The sequence below is a fragment of the Phyllostomus discolor genome, chromosome 5, assembly GCF_004126475.2.
Source record: "Phyllostomus discolor isolate MPI-MPIP mPhyDis1 chromosome 5, mPhyDis1.pri.v3, whole genome shotgun sequence".
In the NCBI taxonomy this organism is placed as follows: Eukaryota; Metazoa; Chordata; class Mammalia; order Chiroptera; family Phyllostomidae; genus Phyllostomus; species Phyllostomus discolor.
Window position 1 is genome coordinate 20,555,162 of NC_040907.2, and position 21,287 is coordinate 20,576,448.

Below are 21,287 nucleotides of genomic sequence, written 5' to 3' on the forward strand. Positions count from 1 at the left end.
TTTGCCCGTCTTTTTCTTTCTTTCTTTTTTCTTTCTTTCTTTCTTCCTTCCTTCCTTCCTTCCTTCCTTTCCTTCCTTCCTTCCTTCCTTCCTTCCTTCTTTCTTTCTTTCTTTTTCTTTCTTTCCTCCTTCCTTCCTTCCTTTCTTTTTTTAACATTCACATAATGTTACCAGCCTCACTGTAAAGGGCAAGAAACAGTATTACAACGCTGGGAACTGGCTGAGTTAGGATTTGAACAAGTGGTGGCAGAGTAGGGTCAGATGTGAGAAATATTTAGATCTTAGGTTCAGTAAAACTAGGTATGCTAGATTGGGGAGTTCTTTGTTTAACTAAACTATATCTCCTTTTTTCAGATTTTATTTACTTTTTCTAAAGATTTTATTTATTTTTAGAGAGAGGGGAAGGAAAGGAGAGAGGGAGAGAAACATCAATGTGTGGTTGCCTCTCACAGCCCCCTACGGGGGACCTGGCCCGCAACTCAGACAAGTGCCCTGATGGGGAATCAAACCAGCGACCCTTTGGTTCTCAGGCCAGCACTGAATCCCCTGAGCCATTCCAGCTAGGGCTGATTTTATTTATTTTTAAATAAATTACTTGTTTTTCAATTTTTTAAATATTTTATTTATTTTTTTAAATAAGAGAAAGGGGAAAGGAAGGAGAGACACATCAATGTGTGGTTGCCTCTTGCATGCAACCAGCAGGGACCTGGCCCTGCAACCCAGGCATGTGCCCTGACCAGGAATCTATCCCATGGTCTTTAGGTTCACAGGTCACGCTCAGTCCACTGAACCACACCAGGCAGGGCTCCTTGGTGTTTCTTCAATACACCTGGCATGCAAGCTTGTGCCTTAGGGCCTTTCCACTGATTTCCTCTGCCTGGGAGGCCCCCTTTCTCCAAATATCTGCATGACTGACTCACTTGTTTCCTTCAAGTGTTTGCTCAAAAGTCACCTCAATGAAGCCTACTCTGACTTCTCTGTATATAATGGTGACCTGCCACCCAACCCCCTTTCCTATTTCCTCCACAGCAATCATTCCCTTCTAACATACTACAGAATTTACTAATTTAAGGTGATTAACACAGCTTATAAATCTTACGAGGGAAGAAACCATAACAATTAGTAGTAGTACCTCATTTATTGAGCGCTTCCTCTCTGTTAACGCTTGCCATACATCATCATAATAATGATGGCTAGCATGTATAAAGCAGACTCTGTTCTATCTACATGCATAATCTCATTTAATCCTCCCCAAGACATAACGTGAATATTACCAACCTCACTGTAAAGGGCAAGAAACAGTACTTCAAGGCTGGGAACTGGCCGAGTTAGAATTTGAACAGGTGGTGGCAGAGTCGGGTCAGATGTGAGAAATATTTAGATCTTAGGGTTGGTAAGACTAGGTAAAAGATGAGATGGGGGCCGGGGGAAATGGGGAAATAAGTCCCAGGTTTTGACTGGGTGGACCAAAGTGCAATAAAGCCGAAAAGAAAGGTGACAGCCCAATTTGGAAGGTGTTGAGTTTGAGGAGCCTGTGGGCCACTCAAGGATACAGTCCATCTCAGGTAGGAACTAAGATGAGAGGCGTCTTCCAGCCCTCTCCCTCGGGAACAAGGAGATGCAGGGAGAAGGACAGGCGGAAGAGCAGGACCTGGCTTTCCCAGCCTCTCAGGTTTCAGCAGCAGCAGCTGCAGGAAGGGCGTGGGAGACTGAGAGACAAAGACCGCGCTGGCCCCGCCTTTGTCCGGACTGCCTCTTTAAGAAGCGCACCCCGTGCTCTCTCCCGCCTTGTATGCAAATTTAGCGGCAGGGCGGGAGCGCGCGGCAGATACACAGGGACTGGGTTGCGGCGGTTGGTCCTCTCCCGGCCGCCGTCGCCGCCGACATATTGCCCGCAGGAGCTGCGGCGGCGAAGCGGAGAACGCCGGGGGGAGGAGATGGGTGAGCAGAGCGGGTCCGGGTCCGGGCCCGGGGACTGGCGGGCGCGGGGATTGGGATGGCTAAACTGCTAATTGCTCCCACACGCGGACAGGACCCCGGGGAGGGGAGGGGGAGGGGACGCTGGCGCAGAGGGACCCCGCCCCCTCCTGTCGTTTTGTGGGGGCGGTACACTTAAGTGATGGGCGGGACCTCTAAAATGAGGGGGCTTGTGGGGGATTGGGTTTTGGTGAGGACCGGGTTAGGCTTGGGGGCGGGGCCTATCGGGGGTGGGGCCTTAACGCTAGGGGCGGGAGCTGATCTTAGCTGTAGGGGCTTTAAACTGGCAGTGGTGGGGCAGAAATGATTAAGGGACCCCATTCTGGAGCGGGCCTTCTGGACAGACAGCTTTTATTGGCTTGTGGGCGGGTTTTCTGGACTGACAATTGTGTGTAGGCGGGACTTCTGGGCTGAGGGTGCTTGTGTAGGTGCAGAGCTTCTAAAGAGGGGAAAGTAAACGTGGGCAGAGCTTTTGGGCTGTGGATGCTTGTGTGGGATTTTCTAAACCAAGTATAATAGTGTGTGAACAGATCTGGGCTGGGGGCTGGTTGGGGGCAGAGTTCGTGGACAAGTGCTTTGTGGAAAAAAGCTTCCAAACTGAGGAACTAGGGCAAAGGGAGTGTGTTGTGTAGGCTGCTGTATTGCCCTGAAGGGCTATGAACGAGGAAGCTATAACCTTAACTAGAACTGGTGCAGGGCTTATAAGCAGGATGGTGCCTGCGAGCTTGGGCTAGACTGCTAAAGCTAGAGAAACAGATTGTGGGTCCAAGTTTTGGGTCCACAACCACACAATTCTCCCAAAGTCCTCATCCCTGACTGTGCTCAGGCCCTGAGTCCTGACCATAAGACACCAGGATGCCCCTTGAACTGGATCTCTGGTCCTCAAGGAAAAAGCTTCAAGAGTGCCCAGAATTGTAAGCCTATAGAAACTGTGTAGTATCTGAATGGGGCAGCGTACACCAGACCTAAGAGCACAGGACCCAGACACAGTATAAATTCAGTTTCCTACACTGGAAAACCTACCCTGCTGGTTTTATTCACTCATCAGCATATTCTTATTGGGCTTTGACTTAATGCTGGACACTGCGGTAGGGGTAGGTGACAGAACAGAAAAAGACATAAGTGTAGTGACCTCACTGACCTTCCATTCTAATGGGTAAGACAGACAATAAATATGTTAACAAATAAATAAGATAAGCCCTGGCTGGCATAGCTAAGTGGATTGAGCACGGGCTGCGAACCAGGGCGTCACAGGTCCGATTCCCAGTCAGGGCACATGCCTGGGTTGCAGGCCACGGCCCCCAGCAACCGCACATTGATGTTTCTCTCTCTCTCTCTTTCTCCTTCCCTTTCCTCTCTAAAAATAAATAAATAAAATCTTTAAAAAAATAAGTAAGATAAATTCTAAGAGTGAATTGTTGGGAGGAGGGAGAATAATGGAAATAGATACTTCAAAAATGGCAGTCAGGGAGGGGCTCTCCAGACAGAGGATACAGCAAGCACAAAAGGTAGCAACAAACTTGGTTTGCCTAAGGAGAGAAAGACTAGCATGGCTGAGGCATGGAGGTGAGACAGAAAATAGTATATGATGTTGAGGAGGTAGGCAGGAAAGAGATCATAGGTCTCTGTGATTAAATGGTAAGGTGAGACACCAGGTAACGTAGCCAGGATCATTGGTGTTACCCTTGACATATGCCCTCTCGCTTGACCCTCTACCTTATGTTGAGCCCCACAGGAGGACGAAGAGGTCCCAATAGGACATCCTACTGTCGAAATCCACTCTGTGAGCCAGGATCCTCTGGGGGCTCTGGTGGGGGCCACACTTCCAGCACATCAGTCACTAGTGTCCGTTCCCGTACCAGGTAAACCACCGTTCTGTCTCTTGCCTCTCACTGTGGGCTCACAGGGGCAGTATGGACTAAGCTGTCCCTAACTGGGCTCTTGGATGCGATACCTCAGATTCTGGGGAGGGGTTCAGAAGGCAGTGAGCAGCAGAGAAAACCCAGAGGGCAGTCATTTGGACAGCTTCAGCAGGACATAGTGACTCCCAAAGGCCAGGATCCTAGTTACAGTTTTGCTGGTGCCTTGGTTGTGTGTCTCTCCTCTTTGGGCTCCCTTTTCCTCATCTGTAAAATGGACCTAATAATTTTTTCTTCCTGGGGAATGTTGGGAAGCCTGACCAAGATTAGGAATAGAAAAAGGCTATTGACTCCCTTGTGTGACAGGTAGTTAGGGACTCCACTCTTGCCATGAACTGCTTTTCTGATCCTACCCCATAATCCTGTGCCCCAAAGCCCTTCTTGGTAGGGTTCTCAGTTCAGCTCCTGATGTTTTCCCTTTCTATCCCCAGGAGCAGTTCTGGGCCGGGTCTCTCCAGCCCCCCACTGGCCACCCAGACGGTCGTGCCCCTGCAACACTGCAAGATCCCCGAGCTACCAGTCCAAGCCAGCATTCTGTTTGAGTTGCAGCTCTTCTTCTGCCAGCTCGTAGCCCTCTTCGTTCACTACATCAACATCTACAAGACAGTGTGGTGGTACCCACCCTCCCACCCGCCCTCCCACACCTCCCTGGTAGGTACCCAGCTAGGACCAGTTGTGTGTGTGTGAGTGAGTGAGTGAGTGGTGTCTGGTTTCAGTTTAACATAGCTTACCTAGCACCCTGTACACTTGGCCTCATGTGGGGCAAGGGAGATGTAGAAGGAACAGGAAACTGGTGACTCCTGAATACTCAACCCTGATGTGCTTGGCACACTAGGCATTGGAAGAGTAGCAGAGATGAATCTGATATTTTGCCTAAAGGAGTACCTTCTTAAGTCCTTGGGGGAGTTGAACCACAGGCACACATGAGTGTCTCATGGAGTGGAAAGATCTCCGTGCAAAAAGAGAGGTTCAGGGGCAGGGGCATGGGTGATCAGAGCAAGAGGGCTCACACACCGCTCTCTTATCTCCAGGGACGTTCCCACTTCCCTCCTCTGGGTCCTGTTCTACTCCTCTAGGTAATTTCCTGTCCTGACTCAGCTGGAGGCCTATGAAGGTCAGAGAGTGGGGACAGTCCCTATGGAAAGGACTGGGCAGGGGGAGGCGGGTACAAGAATAGCTTGTATATGGGCGGGGGGCCCACGTGACCCCCAGCCTCTGCCCCCGACAGAATTTCCACCTGATCGACTTCAACTTGCTGATGGTGACCACCATCGTTCTGGGCCGCCGCTTCATTGGGTCCATCGTGAAGGAGGTGATTGGGTCCTAGAGGCTGGGGACTTTGGGACTCCCATTCCCCTGGGGGTACCAAGGGGACATGCGGAGCCCTTCAACCCTGAGGCATTTCCCTGGGGCTCCCTTCAGACTTGGTTGAAGAACACTGCTCATCCCTTCAGATGTTGGAGCTCACTGGGTGTCGAGGACTCACCTTGCCAGGTTCTGCCTAGCCTGCTGCCCTGAGTTTCCCCGGGTGGGGTCATAGGTCATGCTGGGAGCCTCTGTGGCCTTCGTCCAAGGCTCCATCCCGTCCTATCTCACCCTGACCCAGGCTTCTCAGAGGGGGAAGGTCTCCCTCTTTCGTTCCATCCTGCTGTTCCTCACCCGCTTCACCGTTCTCACGGCAACAGGCTGGAGCCTGTGCCGCTCCCTCATCCACCTCTTCAGGACCTACTCCTTCCTGAACCTCCTGTTCCTCTGCTATCCGTGAGTACCCCTCACTTCACCCCTCACTGCCTGGTACCTGGCTCTGACCTTTGTCCCGTGTGTAGCTGGGTCACCAGGCCCCCACACCCAGGAGACTCACAGGCAGGGCAATGACAATGTCCCTCACATTGTCTGACAGTATCCCCCTGAGACCAGAGGGATTAACCACCTTTTGCAGGAGCAGAAACTGAGATGGCATAACTCACCCAAGGTGCGACCAACGGGGAGGTCGGGATGGGACGCAGGTCTGAGTATATATGTCCCAAAGGAAGGTCCCTGAGGGAGAGTGCACGCGCTTCCTCTCCGTCTCTCACCCCTCCCCTCTCTCTGGTTCTTTCTCTGTCTCTCTGTCTCCATGTGTGCCGGTGTTTATGCAAGCTCCTGGTGCCTCCCACGGGTCTGTGTGCATGCAGGCACCTGTGCGTGTGCATGTTTTCTGTGGGTGTCTGCATGAAGCACGCGTGTGTATCTGCACATGCAGATGTCTGTGTCTGTCTTTGTGTCTTTTTGGGTCACTCACTTCCTCTATCTTGCCAGAACCCAGGTTGTTGAGGATGGAGAGGTCGTGTCTGAGGGGAGCCCAGAACTGTCCCTTCCTGACCTGGAACTGGGAAGGACTTTGGCAAGTTGTCCCCTGTAGCTGTTCCTGAGGCAGCCTCCTGGCTGCCTGGGCATCAGCAGTTACTTCCCAGCCACTGAGCTTTCTGGTTTATGAGCTTCCCCAGGTCGAACCAGCCCTGTTCCCCGGGAACTTCAGAGCTGGACACTCCTCCCTCTCTACCCGGCTTGGCCAGAAGGGCACTGTCATGGGAGGAGCACCACCACTGTTGCTTCAGTTACATCCAGGTTTTAATTAGAAGAATGACACATATCATATAAAAACATTGAACTTCATAGGTACTTTTCATATAGAAAATAAAAGTCCACATAATCTCAGTCCCCCCAGAAAACCACGACTTGAAGCATACCTTTCCATGTTTTCTTTTTTAATGGAACATTTGTTTCTTTAATCCTCACCAGAGGACATGGTTACTGATTTTAAAGAGAGTGAGAGGGAGGGAGGGAGAGAAACGTCAGTTGCTTGCCTCTTGTATGCGCCATGACCAGGGATCGAAACCCAAAGTCCAGGCATGTGCCCTGACCAGAGACCACGCCTGCAGCCCTCTGGGGTACGGGTCGGTGCTCCAACTGAGCCGCGCTGGCCAGGGCCCTTCCATGTATTTGTCGTGCGAGAACACACACATCTACTTTTTAAAAAACAAAAGTGGGATTATACTGTGTATGATGTGGTGCAATTTATGTTTTTTTCATAATCACATAACGTGGCTGTGTTTCCATGGCAATAGATGTGGGTCTGCCTCACTTTTTTTTAATGGCCTCATAATATTCCATTGTGTAGATTTTTCACAATTTGTTTTGTCCTCTGTTGGTAGATTTTTGAGTTGTTCCTAGCTTCTCCCTATGTAGAACAATGAGGGCAAGCAACATTCTTCTGCGTACACCTTTGCGCACTGGTCCAGTGTTTCTGTTCAGCAGAAGTAGAATTTTTGTACCAAAAGTTGTGTCCATCTACAATTTTTAAAAAGGTTTTATTTATTTTTAGAGAGAGGGGGAATGGGGGAGAAGGAGAGGAACATCGATGTACAAAATGTACATCAATCTTTTGCCTCTCACATGCCCCTTCTGGATACCTGGCCTACAACCCAGGCATGTGCCCTGGCTGGGAATCGAACCAGTTTGCAGGCTGGTGCTCAATCCACTGAATCACACCTGCCAGTGTTCCATATACATTTTTGATAGATACTAGCAAATGGCCCTCCAGAATGTTTGTACTGATTAAAATTGTCAGCAGTCCCTTTATTTGACCCTCCCTGGTTACTCTCTGATAAGTCCATTCTCCTTGGATACAGACATCATCCAGTGTTCATAATCTGCCTTATTTTTTAATTTTTAGATGTTTATGAATGTAATACACATACCTCATTAAAAAAATCAAAACCAGACCTAGCTCATGTGACTCAGTGAACTGAGCACCCACCTGCAAACCAAAGGTCATGTGTTCGATTCCCAGTCAGGGCACATGTTTGGGTTGCAGGCCAGGTCCCCATTGAGAGTGTGCAAGAGGCAACCTTCTCTCACATATTGATGTTTCCCTCCCTCTCTTCCTCCCTTCCCCTCTTTCCAAAAAATAAATAAATAAAATCTAAAAAAATATTTAAATAAGTAATCAAATCCAGTAGACTAAAGTTTAAATTAAAAATAGGCTCCAACCCAACCCAACAGAGTTTTAGTCCTGCTTCTCAAAAGCAGTCTCTGTCACTCTTTCTGGTTTTAAGTGTTTTTGGGGGTTACCTCCATAATTCTAGTGTCCTTATACTTCTATCTATTCCTTTTAAAAATGTTTTAAACCCCAGCTGGTGTGGCTCAGTGGATTGAGTGCCAGACTGTGGACCAAAAATGTGTTGATTTTATAGTTGGGATAATAGGCTTACGTACTTAGAATTCAACAGGTATAAAAATATGAATGAAAAAGTCTCCCCATAACTCTCGTTTCCCAGCCACCCAGTTTTCTTCCCAGAAGTAGCCACCAGTGTTTCTGGTTTCTTGTACATCCTGGAAATAAATGTTCTTTGTGTATACAAGCATGCCCACGCGCTCTCATATGTGCACACAGATGTGTGCACATGCAATGACAGGTGAAAGATTTATTTCACTCTTCCACCCCCGCTGTTTGCAGTGTTTGATAACTTACTACTTTTAGCTTCCTATTGGTTATCTTTTTACAGTAATGTGTGTATGTCTGTATTTTCTGTTCTATCAACAATAGCCAGTATCTTCATCGCCTTTATGTAAGAGGAGATGTTAGGAACCTGCCCATCCACTTTTTCTCCCCTCTTCTTCCTCTCACTTCCTGGCAACGTTACTCTTTCTTTTATACTGTCAAGCTTGACATTCACACTCTTGTACATGAGCACATTTAAGTCCTTCATTCTTTGTCTAAGGCTAATTCTAAAAATTAAAAACAGATGTTGTCTTGATGCTATGAATATGCAAATACCATTTAGCGTAGGGCCAAGTAGTATGCATAGGTGACATACCTTCTGTGTAGTTACTGAGTTATAATCTTGGGCCTCTTTTCTTTTTTTAAGATTTTATTTATTTATTTTTAGAGAGGGAAGGGAAGGAGAAAGAGAGAGAGAAAAACATCAATGTGCGGTTGCTGGGGGCCGTGGCCTGCAACCCAGGCATGTACCCTGACTGGGAATTGAACCTGTGACACTTTGGTTCGCAGCTCGAGCTCAATCCACTGAGCTATGCCAGCCAGGGCTTATCCTAGGCCTCTTTAAAAAAGAATATTCTAGTGTCAAGGTCGAATGGTTTCTCTTTTCTTACATTCCATCAATTGCTTAAAATCATGTCATATTTTAATTTGCTTCATACTTAGATTGTAACTTTCTTGTACAGCTTTTTTATTTATCGTGAAGTTTCTAATGGCCTTTTTTCTTATTAACAAAAGAATGATGGGCCTTCAACATATCCTCAAGTTTATGCAGCCTCTCAATCATGCTACCTGTTGCCTGGAGTTCATTCCCACCCCTGCCCCCACCAAAGCCATCCCTCTGGGAGCCCTCCATCCTGCTGCTCCAGTCTGGAGTGGTTGCTCTCTAGGCCTGCTGTGCAGCTCTCAGCCTGGGACTTCCCTTCGCTGCCCTTCTGGGTTGGACCCACTGTTTCCTGGATCCCATGTCTTCCTCTTTCTTGGTTTCCTCCTTTATTTTGCTGGAGTGCAATACCAGGTAATTTTCTTAATAGAGGGTATGTGGGAGTCATGTACATTTTGAGTCCTTGCATGTATAAAAATGTCTTTATTCTGCCCTCATGCTTAGTTGATGATTCAGCTGAATGTAGATTTCTAAATTCAAATTCATATTCTCAGAATTTTGAAGATATTGGTCCATTGTTTCTAGTATCCTCAGTTTCCAAAGACTGATGCCAGTTTGATTCCAGCTACTTTGTAGATGACTTGTTTTTTCTTTCTGAAAGAAAGGGATATTCTTTTGGGATATTCTATTTATCTTTTGATCATTTGAAATTTCACAAGGATTTGTCTGGTGTGGAGTTTTTCTCATTCATCTTATCAGTACTCCAGGACTTTGTTAACCAAGAGATTGAGGTATTCTCCCTGCCTGGTGTGGCACAGTGAGTTGAGTGCCAGCCTGCAAACCAAGAGGTCACAGGTTCGATTCCCAGTCAGGGCACAAGCCTGGGCTGTGGGCCAGGACCCCAGTTGGGGTGTTCGAGAGGCAACCATAGACTGATATTTCTCTCCTCTTTCTGCCTTCCCCTCTCTCTAAAAATAAACAAATGACATTTTTTTTTAAGAGAGATTTAGGTATTCACCTCAAGGAAATTTTCTTCTGTCATTTCTTTGATAGACCTCATAGATTGGTCATCTGTTCCTCTTGTATTTTCTCTCATATTTTTCTCATCTTTCTCCCTCTCGCTCCCTTCAGTCTTTCATTCTCTGTCTGTCTCTTTCTGTGTCTCTCTTTTTACTTTACCTTAGGGAGATTTCCTCAACTTTATCTTCCAGCTTTTTTATTGAGATTTTTTTTTTCAGCAATCATATTTTTCACCTCTAAGGCCTTTTTTCTTATTGTCTGATTATTCTTTTTTCATAGTATTCTGTTCTTGTTTTTAAAATCTCTTATGTTCCCTCAATTTCATCTTTCCACCTGACTCAGTTTTTCTGTTTCACGCTGCTAGTTTTCTAAATATAGTTGGTTTCTTTGGTTGTCTATTTATACTCAAGAATGAAGGACCTAGTAGCTTGGAGTGCATTTTCTCTCCCTCTGCTGGTGTACACGAGAATAGGGGATTTGACCTGGGTCTCTGAGCACTTGGGAAGGGCACACTGACCGGCAAACTTTGCTTTAGGGTAATTGAGTAAGGTACTAGTTATCAGGCTGTGGGCCCCCATGGGCAAGAAAAAGGGGGGTTAGTGCTACTCTAGGATGTCCAGATTGGAGACCTCAATTCTTAGGCACTTTGTTCAATTTCTTCGGGGAAAAATTGTACCCTTCAGGGTGCATTGTGTAAGGTGTGTAAGAGAAGAAAGGAATCAATTCTTGTATGTAAGTACAGGTCTTTGTTTAATCCCATTTGTTCAGCCCAGCTTCTCACTCTGGCGTCTATCCCATGTGCCCACTTCATGCCGGTCTCTCTTGGGTCACTCTAGGCAGATAAGCTCCTACCTCCAGTACAGCCCTCTCACGGCATATTCTAGACCTGTGCCATCCAGTTTAGTAGTTTCTAGCCGCCTTGTTATTGAACATTTGAAATATGCTCATTTGAATTGAGATGTGCTGTAAGTGTAAAATACCCACTGGATTCTAAAGACTTAGTCCAAAAAAAAAAAAAAGTAGTACAACATACTATTCACAAACAATGATTATATGTTGCAGTGGGAATATTTCACATACAGTGAGTTAAGTAAAATAGAATATTTTAAAGCCAATTGTATCTGTCTTTTAATGTGGCTGTTAGAAGATTTGAAATCACGCGTGTGACTCACAGGTCTGTTAGACGGCAGTGCTCTACACGACGGCTTCCCTCCGCGTCTGTCTGCAACTTCTGTCCGCTGTCTAAATGTGTCAAAACCACGTGTGCACTGATCAACCTGCCCTGTTCTTTCTGCTGATACGGATTTATTTCCTACTGTCACGTCTTGGGTGGAGAGGATGGGAGGGAATCCGCCATCGTGCACGTGAAGCCGCTTCTAACTCACGACCTGGCAGAGCAGTTAGTTGCTGTTACTGATAGGTTTTCTTAGGCTTCGCCAAGGAATAAATGCTAATCAGCCACAAAATTAGGCGGTATAGAGCTTTTTATTGGGCTTTGCGCTCACGGGAGAGATCCCCCGCTCCCCCAGCCCCCGGCCCCCGCACAGCGGGGGACAGAGAAAAGCTGTGCTGTGCAGCATGGCTGTGCAGGGGAAATGGCCGGGTTTTATTTTGGGTTGGCTCTCCATGGGGGCTGGGGATTGGTCCCCTCCGAACAAAGCGGCAACATATCCTTGGTGGTTCCCCTCGTGCCCTGGTTGGACGGCAGCGATTTCTTCCGGGTTGTAGTTTAGCCGCCGAGTGATTGTAGTCCAGCCGCCATTTTGTCCTACCCCGCCCATCCTGACAGTCACCGCAGGATTTAATTGAAGCTGCAGTTCTTAGAGGTGGAGCCAGGGAGGTTTTAAGTCCGTGCCCTTCAGTTGACTGAATCCCTTGTGTGTTCATGTAGGTGCCCCACCCCCTCATTCCCACGGGGTATCCTGAAGAGTGTTTTGGGAATCCCATTTCTGTCTTCTTTCCTGTCCCTTCGAACCACTGGCTGTGGCTGGTGTGGCTCAGTGGATTGAGCACCAGCCTGTGAACCAAAAAGTTGCTGGTTCAATTCCCAGTCAGGCCACATGCCTGGGTTGCTGGCCAGGTCACAATTGGGGGCATTCAAGAGGTAGCCAATCACTGTATCTCTCACTTATCAATGTTTCTCTCTCCCTTTCTTTCTCTCTGCCTTCCCCTCTCTCTAAAAATATATAAATAAAAATTTTAAAAAGAAGTTGTATTGCCATGCTCTGAGCCAAGCATCATGCTGGGGGTCATTGCAAAGATTAAGAGAGTATTTATGAAAACACTAGCATAATGCCTGGCTGGGCATTGAAATTAATACAAGCTGTGTAACTTAAAGCAAGTTAAGGAAACTGAGTCTCACAGAGGTTAGGTAACTTGCCTTAAATCACAGCAGTTAGTAAATGGCAGAGCTGGGATTTTAATCCTTGCCTATTTGACCCCTAAGGTTATTCTCTGAACCGGATTCTCTATTATCTTACTACTTGACCTCACCCCAGGGAGAATGATAGGGTCCCCATTGTACAGAACAGAAAGGAAAAACCCAAAGAGGCAAATCCTTCAAGGATACTCGTATTTCCCTTCTTGGAACCTCAGAAACAGGAAAAGAGGAAATTACTGTTGATAAGAAAATGCAGCATTCTCATTGGCCCTAACTTCTGGGGGGCGGCCCAGGGACCCTTCTGGGTCTGGGTCTGAGGACGTGGGGAAATGGAGGGGCCCCGAGCTAGATAAGGAGCACCTGCTGTCCCAGGTGCTGTGCTCAGCACTTGCTCACTTTTTACCATTATCTACCCTTCTGGGCTATGGGTTCATCTAGCCTTCCTCCCAAAGAGTACCAGCCAGACACTCCAAACACCCCTTGACTAGCTAGCGCCAGCCCTAACTGGAGGGTGCTGCTCAGAGGAAGGGATTGGTGCTGTTTGAGGGTCTGTTTCAGTGTGTGGCACATAACAGGCACACGGATATTATTCCCGAACGGCCCCCCTCTGCGTGCTGAGAGCTGCCTCTAACACGTACTCATAACAACTTACACCTCTCTTTCGTGGTGCCCACTGCATTTCAAATTAATTAATCACTCATAGTATTTGTTGAGCATCTGCCCTGATCTCTGGTGTCAGACCATTCTGGGTTTGAATCCCTGCTCTGCTTCTTCCTGACTAAATTGTGTGACCTTTGGGAATCCACTTCACCCCTCTGAGCTGCAACTTCTGCGTCTGAAAAGGGCACAAAATAACAGTACCTAATGCTCAGGGTTCTTAGGAAGAAAAAGAGAGTTCACATAAAGGACGTAGTACAGTGTCTGGAACTTAGGTTGTGCTTAACTACTGTGGGCCATCACAGTCGCTGTTGGTCAGCAGCGGACTGTGAGGCCCGGACTTGTCTGCCGCTTCCTGCCGCATCCCTAGTGCTCGGCACACTCGCAGGGCTGGCGCATGTGTCGAGCAGCTGACTGTCGGATGGGAGGGTGGGTCGGTGAGAGGATGGGTAAGTGCTCCCTCCGAACAGCCCGGAGAGCTAAGGCCCATGGAAGAAAAGAGGGTTCCCTCAGTGGCCGAGGATCGGCTGGGACCCTGGCCCGTGGGCAGGCCTGCCCTCACCATTGTCTTCCCCAGCAGGTTTGGGATGTACATTCCGTTCCTGCAGCTGAACTGCGACATCCGCAAGACAAATCTCTTCAGCCACATAGCTTCCATGGGTCCCCGGGAGGCTGTCAGCGGCCTGGCACGGAGCCGGGACTACCTGCTCACTCTGAGGGAGACATGGAAGCAGCACACGCGGCAGCTGTATGGCCCCGACGCCATGCCCACCCACGCCTGCTGCCTGTCACCCAGCCTCATCCGCAGCGAGGTGGAGTTCCTCAAGATGGACTTCAACTGGCGCATGAAGGAGGTGCTGGTCAGCTCCATGCTGAGTGCCTATTACGTGGCCTTCGTGCCTGTCTGGTTCGTGAAGGTGAGTAGCTCGGCCTAAGGTGGGAAGGGGCCTGCCCAGGGCTTTCCCCTACTGCCTGCGCCCCAGGAGACCTGGCTGCATAAATAACTCAGCTATTTTTGATGGGATTCTGTGTGTCCTTTTGAGGGCTGGAATGACTTGCTGCCTCTGTTTGAGAGTGGGGAGAAGAGAGCTCATTGAAAGGAAGTGAAGTGACCCGCACGGGGTCCCCAGCCAATGCAGAGGACGTGGCAGTGTTATTCATAATAGTTGATAACAGAGCAGTGACTTGTACTTCAGCCGGGCTGTTTTGGCACAGGCATGCCACAGTGTCCTTAAGTAGAAGAGCCAGGATTCACCCACATGTGAGTGACTGCAAAGGCCTGTGCGCTCTCTCTCTCGCTCGTATGGCCTTCTGGGAAGGAGTCCGCCCAGCTGACTGTGGGCCTGAAACATTCTGCAAGGATGGACTGCACTGAATAGTTTGGGTTGAGAGGACTTAACGTCTTCTGAGCACCCACAGTGTACGAGAGCTTTCATGAGTATCATGATCCTGCAGGTGCCTCTCAGAGGTGGCTGGTGGTCACTCTGACCCTCATTTAACAGAGGAGGAAGCTAGACCAAGGAGCAGTGGAATGACTTGCCCACAGTTACGTAGTTGATAAGCAGCAGGATCGATATTTGAACTCATCTGTCGGACTCCAGAGTCCACACTTGTCCCCTGGAGCCTGTGCCCTGGCCCAGAGCAGTGGGCAGCAGGAGCAGTTTCTCTTCGTAGAAAACTTAAGTAGTAGACAAGGGTCAACACCCATGATGAAGCCTTTTTTATTAGGTGTTAGATCCTTGGTTTCAGGTCGCCCTGAGTTCTCTCCAGCATTGTCCTGGTCTTGAGGCAGGTAGGATCACGGAAGGGGGATGGAGTGAGGCCATTATGGGCGTCCCAGGCCTTAGCCACCTCTTCCTGCCTCCAGAACACACATTACTATGACAAGCGCTGGTCCTGTGAGCTCTTCCTTCTGGTATCCATCAGCACCTCAGTGATCCTCATGCAGCACCTGCTTCCTGCCAGCTACTGCGACCTGCTCCACAAGGCCGCTGCCCACCTGGGCTGCTGGCAGAAGGTGGACCCAGCGCTGTGCTCCAACGTGCTGCAGCACCCGTGAGTTGCCCTCCCCTTCCCTGCGCCACCCCACCCCTCCTGGTCAGTGTCCGGAGTCACTCACCTCCTCGTTCGGCAGCTCTTTCCTTCAGTCGGCAAACAGCTATGAGCATATCTTGATGCCTCACCTTGTGGCCATAGTGGGGTATGGCAGGGCCCCAGACACGCATTCTCCCTGTCCTTAGGTAACTTGTAGTGTCCTAGAGGCTGGGGGGTGGGGGAGGGGCGAGCGGTAAATTCATAGGCTCATTGACTTTCTCAATTACTGTTACTCATTCGCTCATTGACTGATTTGCTCATGCATTTTTTTATTGCTTCACCCCCACTATCAACTGCTTACTCATCCATTCAGTCATTAGATCATCTGCTTTTTCAGGAGACATTTATTGCTACCTAATCCATACCATGCCTGGTGCTAATGTATTGGACAAAGAAGTTTGGCTTTGAGCTATAGGCCGAGGAGAGCTATGGAACGTTTTGACTAGTAGAGGGACCGGTTCCAGGGTGTACCTAAGAAACGTCAGTCTGGTAACGTGGTGAACCAGGGAAGAAAAGACACAGGGAGGAAATGACTGAGAGGAAACTCTTGAGTTCACTGCCTGGTGGGGCGACCGCTATGTACACAGATAGTTAGGATGAGTGGCGTGTAAGAGGCCCGGCGGCGAGATGGTACTGCGCCCAGAGCAGAGGCACCAGTCGCCCTGCTTGGGATCCCCGAGGTGCTAGGCTGTCCTTCCCACAGCCTGGCTCATTCTTCACGGTGCCGAGCGTCTCTGCAGCCCTTCGCCACAGCGCTTTCCACCCACGTTGTGCTGATTTTCCTGCCTGTATTGCCCCATTCCACTGGGAGCTTCTCGAGGCTGGGGCCACTTCTGTATCACATCCGAGTCTTCGGCCCAGCACACTGCCTGGCAGAGAAGAGGCCAGCCACTGGGACAGGTTTGACCCAGGTAGGGCCTCCAGGTAGGCCCACCTGGAAGCAGAGATGCCAGGGGAGGCCACAGAGGCCAAGCCTGCTCTGTGCCAGTCAGGGTCCTTCTCAGCCTCTGCCCAGGTGGTCCAGGAAAGGGGATGGGCACTGCCAAATGGGCCAAAAGGGGGCTCAGCTTAGCTTTGGGCTTTGAAGGGAGGGAGGAATAGAAAGATAGAATATAGATGTATATGAGGATAAACCTGTCCGTAGCTCACCATGGTCTGCACATAAGGTCCAGGCTTTCACATGGCTTCCCCCCCGATGACCTGGGTCCTGCCAGCCTTTTCTGCCTTATTTGTCACCATGCCCAAGTTATACTCTGCTCTAGCCAAGCCAGACCTCTCCGGATCCTTAAATTCTGTATGCATTTTTGTATCGAGGCTTTTGCATATGATGCATGTTTTGCCTGCTGTGCCTTTCAAACTTTCTTTTTCTGATTAATCCCTATTCATTCTTTAGCACTTGACTTCCTCCAGGAATAGTTCGCTGACCATCCAAGTGCCCCTCCTGATGCCCCTACAGTCCCATACTGCCAGGATCATCATACTAACGCTTTTGACTCTGTTTGCTCAGTGACTTGCCTGACATTCCAGGGCAAAAGCTCCAGGGTATTAGGCTTCTTACCTGTCAAGCACTCAGTCATGTCCTCACCCCTGGCAGAGCGCTTGGCTTATAAACTAGGTCCACAGCAAATTTGTTACATTTTTTGTGTATCGTCTTTTTTTTTTAGGTAAAATTTATGTACAATGAAATGTATAAATCTTAAAGTGTATAATTCTTTGAATTTTGATTAAGGTATATATACCCATGTACCCACCCCCGTCAAGACACAGAATACCTTCCAGCCTCTCAGACAATCCCCTCGTGGCCCCCCAGTGGCCTCCCCAACCACCTTCCCGCTTGCTTTCACCATAGTTCTTTGTTCTGCTGCTTTGTATAAATGAAATCTTGAGTCCAGCTTCTTTAATTCAGCATATTATCTGCGAGGTTCACTCATGCTATTGCATAGAGCAGCATAACTGTTTTTAAATGAATGAATCAACAAGGCAGGAGCATGGGATTGAGCTTCTTGCAGACAGTGGTTCTCAGTGCTCTATCCCAGAACCCTCAGAGCTCCTGGAAAGGTCTCGCAGAACATTGAAAAAAAGCTCACTGGCTCCACCACTTCGCTCACACGCTCACTGGGGCCCCTGCGCGCCAGGCCTTGTGGCGTGTTTCGAGAACACAGAGATGAATTGGACACCGTCCCTGTCCCTAAGGGCTCCCAGCCTAGCTATGGATACAGGGAAATAAGTAATGTGATTCAGGGGGAGTTAAAGGCTACTAAACTCTGTGAGGAGTTAGAGGAAGGCTTTCTGAAGGATTCTGAGTTATAAAAGACAACAAAGAGCTTGCCAAAAGGGATAAGGCATCAGGAAGGGCAGCCCAATTGGAGAGAGCAAGGTGTGCAGAGACATGAGTCAGTAAGGTGTACCGGAGGCCCTAGAAGCAGTGCTGAATACCTTGGACGGGACCTATATGCCAGGAGCGACGGAAGGCCATGCAACATTGGGGACTTGACCCCAAAGACCTTCAGGGGGTTCGGCAGAAAATAGACTCAGTTTGTTATAGAGCACAACAAGGGGGGCCTGGGACGATATACTATTACTGAAAGAAGCCCCCAGGTCCGTTATGTCCGCCACCAGAGGAAAGACGTCTCTCAATGCCAGAGATTCATGAAAAGGAAATGTTTATTTAATGCTATACAAACTTAAAGTAGTGACCTAATGTCTTTATCAAAAAATCCTAAAGTCCCTTAAAACACCCACAAACAGACACAGTCCTTCCTTCCCCCTTTGCCCAGTCCAGAGTACCGTATCTCAGGAAAGGAAATAGAAGGCCATGGCTCAGGCAGTCCTCTGGTTATTCCCAGTTAGTACTCCATCTCGACTGGGAGACCTCCCTGGGTTCCCAGCACCCTCAGCTGAGTCGCCGGGATCTCTGCTAAAACCAGGTGGTGGTTCCCCCTTCTAAAGCTGTGGGGGTCCCCACTCTGGCAAAGGCACGTGGTCCTCTCTCCCAGGGCCACGGGAGTCCCCATTCAGCCAAAACAGAGTGCTTTTCCCCCTGCGCAATGGCTGCAAGTTGGGGGGGGGGGGTCGCCACTCTGCTAAAGCCGCATGGTGATTCTCTCAGGGCTTCGGGAGTCTCCACTCTGTCAAGGCCGTGTGGTTCTCCCCCTCAATGGCTGCTGTGTCTGGGTTTAAATCCCCGCGCCAGTCTTCCTCTGCAGCCCCATTTCCGACTCCTCCCACACTTGGCCTCACATGCCAGAATTCATACCCTTCCAGCTTTACTGGACTGCCATCATGAGTCTGGGCAGGTGTGGCCCCATGTCATGGAGCAGGTGCTGTAACTCGGGGGACCTGCCCCCCAGTTACAGCTTGGTGGGGTAGTTACTTCCATTCCCCTGGCTCAGAGCCTGGCCACAGCTATTTAACATATCTAAGCCACCAGCCAAAGGCTATAGATATGTTAAATGGCCACGCCAGAGGTTAGCTACAAGGCTATTGCTATGCGAAACAGCTCTCAAAGGCCCTGCCTCATTTGTCCCTTCCCCCAACCCACACCCTGGGGTGGGGGGGTGAAGACATCCTAAAATCTCCTAGACACCTTGAGTTCTGGACCCCATTTTAAATGCCCATTTGGGGTCCCCCCTCTTGGCTGCACCCTGTAACAAGTTTGGTATTTTACTAAGACCTTTTAGGCAGCTGTGTGATGGAGCAATTGGAGGCTACAGGTGAGACCAGACGAAGATGCCCCTAGAGAGGGAAAAGGATTTTCCTGACAGTCCCTGAGACATTACTGTCAGCCCTGGACCCTGTGACTCCCAGTACAGTGAATCTCTCCTGATTCTTACCCCATTTCACAAAGGAGGCAGCTGACGCCCCGAAGAGGAAAGTCACTGTGTCTAATAGAAATGGGAGTCGAGCCCTGGTGGTCTCTCCTCATGCCCAGTCTTCTGGCACCCGCTTTTGGGGGTGAGCTGGGAGTGAAGGGCATTGTTGGGCTCTGCCTCCAGGTGGACTGAAGAATGCATGTGGCCGCAGGGCGTGCTGGTGAAGCACAGCAAGAACGTCTACAAAGCAGTGGGTCACTACAATGTGGCCATTCCCTCTGATGTCTCCCACTTCCGGTTCCACGTGAGTCTCCTCCCCTGGGAAGGAGGGGTGGGGCCTGACCTCCAGGGCAGGAGGATCAGAGAGGCAGGAAGGGGATGTCATTCAAGAAAGCTATTTTTAGCAAATGCACAGTGCAGAACCAGGACCACAGCACCAACAGCCACTTCATCACTGCAGGTCGTTGGAAACACTGGGTGGAGGCGGGAGAGACAATACAATGAAAGGAGGGCCCGCAGTGCTGACATAGTGGTCATCATTCCTGTTGTGTGCCGGGCAGCGTGGTGAGCACTCACCATGCGCCCTTCCGTCCGTCCTTACTGGAAGCTTGGGTGGGGGGGAAATGCCAGGGCCCCCCCCCCCATTTTCAGATGCCGCAGCAGTCTCAGTGCGCTTACCTTGTTCAAGGGTGCTTTCCTGGGAAACTCGGGGACTGACGGCAGTGACACTGGAAAGAAGTCTGCTCACAATCATTTAGGCTAATGGTCTCCATTGTATTTACTTATTTTGCACTCAATTCCTTTGCCTGTGGGAAAAAAGCACAAATAGAAATTGAATCAAAAAAAGAATAAAGTTTGAGAAAATTAGAAAAAAAAATCCTTCGCCCAATACAGTCATAGACTCAAGTCCAGTGTACAGGACCTCATGGCACTGCTCCTGGTTGGAAGGCTTGGGCCTCCTTTCCCTTCCCTCTCACCACTGCTGTCGTCCCTAAAATAACCTCCTTGGAACCTGGTGCTCTAAGAAACACAGTTTGAGAAATCAGTGATCCGGGCAATCTCTTCTTTCGCAGTAGGGAAACCTGAAGCCCAGACAGGCAAGGGTCTTGTCCAAGGTCCCGGAGCCTGCCAGTTGCAGAGCTGAGCCTGGCATGCTGGCGTCTTAGGGTCCCGTTTCCTGCTACTTCTCCCATCCTGTAAGCAGCTCTTGAAGTTCAGGTACCTCGGCTCCTGCAGAATCTGGATCCCTGGACATCGATCACTCTTTTGAACTGATCGGAAATGTTTTCCTTGAGTGCCTGCTAACTACCAGCTGAGAGTGAGGTGTCGCCATATCCCCTGGAAGCTTCTGGCCTAGCCGGCAAGACTACACAGGAAGTGTAGTGGGTAGTGCAGGCTGTGGAGTCTCTAATAACTCTCCATGCCTGTCTTGAGATTCTAGTTTGTTACAGTACCCAGGAGGACCACATGTAAAAGTGTTGATTTTAGACCAGAAAACGTTTGCGAGAGCAAGCAAGAAAAGGTTCCCGGGGGAGGCAGAAGTTGAACAGGATCTTAAACAACTTACGTGGGAAGGAGTAGTCTTGACAGAAGGAATACCACAAGCAAAGGCAGAGAGGTGGCAAAGTCCGTGCCCAACCCTCCGAAGTCTCTCTCCCCACCCCAGTCTGCATGGGGCCCCAGGAGCTTGTCCCCTTCACTGGCCCGCCAAGCCCATCAGAGTCAGGCTTCTGGAGCGTCCTCTCCAGTCCATGCCTACTATTTTCTGGTCAGTTCTTTTTCAGCAAACCCCTGCGGATCCTCAACATCCTGCTGCTGCTGGAGGGTGCCGTCATTGTCTACCAGCTATACTCCTTAATGTCTTCTGAAAAGTGGCACCAGACCATCTCACTGGCACTTATCCTCTTCAGCAACTACTACGCCTTCTTCAAGCTGCTGCGGGACCGTCTGGTGTTGGGCAAGGCCTACTCCTACTCTGCCAGCCCCCAGAGGGACCTGGACCACCGCTTCTCCTGAGCCCCAAGGCGACCCAGGCTTCAGCCAGGGGACACCTGGGAAGGGGCTGTTGGCGAGGGATGGGTGAGGGGGAAAAAAACAAAAACTGACACACAAAAAAAAGTCCACAGAGCTTTGTATTTTTGTTACATACTGTTTCTTTCTTTGATAATTGATATGATTATGAGGAAAAAAAAGTCCTATTTTTATACTCCTAATGAGCCCGTGTCCTCTTTCTTTCACTTCCTGCCTGTCAGGCAGAGTACAGAGGTTTGGGATTCTGGGCCAG

At 49.3% G+C, this 21,287-nt stretch overlaps 1 protein-coding gene and 1 long non-coding RNA gene across 5 annotated transcripts; both read left to right on the forward strand.

Annotated features, from left to right (window-relative positions):
• Positions 1 to 1,562: 1,562 nt before the first annotated feature.
• Positions 1,563 to 21,216, forward strand: TMEM39B (transmembrane protein 39B). Of its 4 annotated transcripts, XM_028513122.2 has the most exons (10): positions 1,856 to 1,941; positions 3,713 to 3,839; positions 4,328 to 4,547; positions 4,928 to 5,010; positions 5,125 to 5,208; positions 5,503 to 5,657; positions 13,678 to 14,014; positions 14,965 to 15,152; positions 19,187 to 19,307; positions 20,777 to 21,211. In XM_028513122.2, exons 4-10 carry the CDS (start codon positions 5,005 to 5,007, stop codon positions 21,017 to 21,019), a joined length of 1,134 nt encoding a protein of 377 aa, XP_028368923.1. In that variant the 5' UTR covers positions 1,856 to 1,941; positions 3,713 to 3,839; positions 4,328 to 4,547; positions 4,928 to 5,004; the 3' UTR covers positions 21,020 to 21,211. The 4 variants fall into 4 exon arrangements, with proteins under 4 accessions (XP_028368920.2, XP_028368923.1, XP_035881585.1 ...); XM_028513119.2 differs by lacking the exon at positions 4,928 to 5,010 and having other exon boundaries at positions 1,563 to 1,941; positions 20,777 to 21,216; XM_036025692.1 differs by lacking the exons at positions 1,856 to 1,941; positions 3,713 to 3,839 and having other exon boundaries at positions 4,415 to 4,547; positions 4,928 to 4,972.
• On the forward strand, positions 15,160 to 19,180 carry LOC118500557. Its single transcript, XR_004903124.1, has 3 exons — positions 15,160 to 17,729; positions 18,509 to 18,511; positions 18,846 to 19,180. It is a non-coding gene; the product is annotated as an uncharacterized LOC118500557 (long non-coding RNA).
• Positions 21,217 to 21,287: the final 71 nt, after the last annotated feature.

Coding starts and splice junctions, on each gene's coding strand:
- TMEM39B (XM_028513119.2), top strand. CDS start 1,578: ATGAGAGGCGTCTTCCAGCCCTCTCCCTCGGGAACAAGGAGATGCAGG. Junction 15,153..19,186: donor TCCAACGTGCTGCAGCACCC/GTGAGTTGCCCT, acceptor CTCTGCCTCCAG/GTGGACTGAAGAATGCATGT. Junction 19,308..20,776: donor TCTCCCACTTCCGGTTCCAC/GTGAGTCTCCTC, acceptor TTTTCTGGTCAG/TTCTTTTTCAGCAAACCCCT.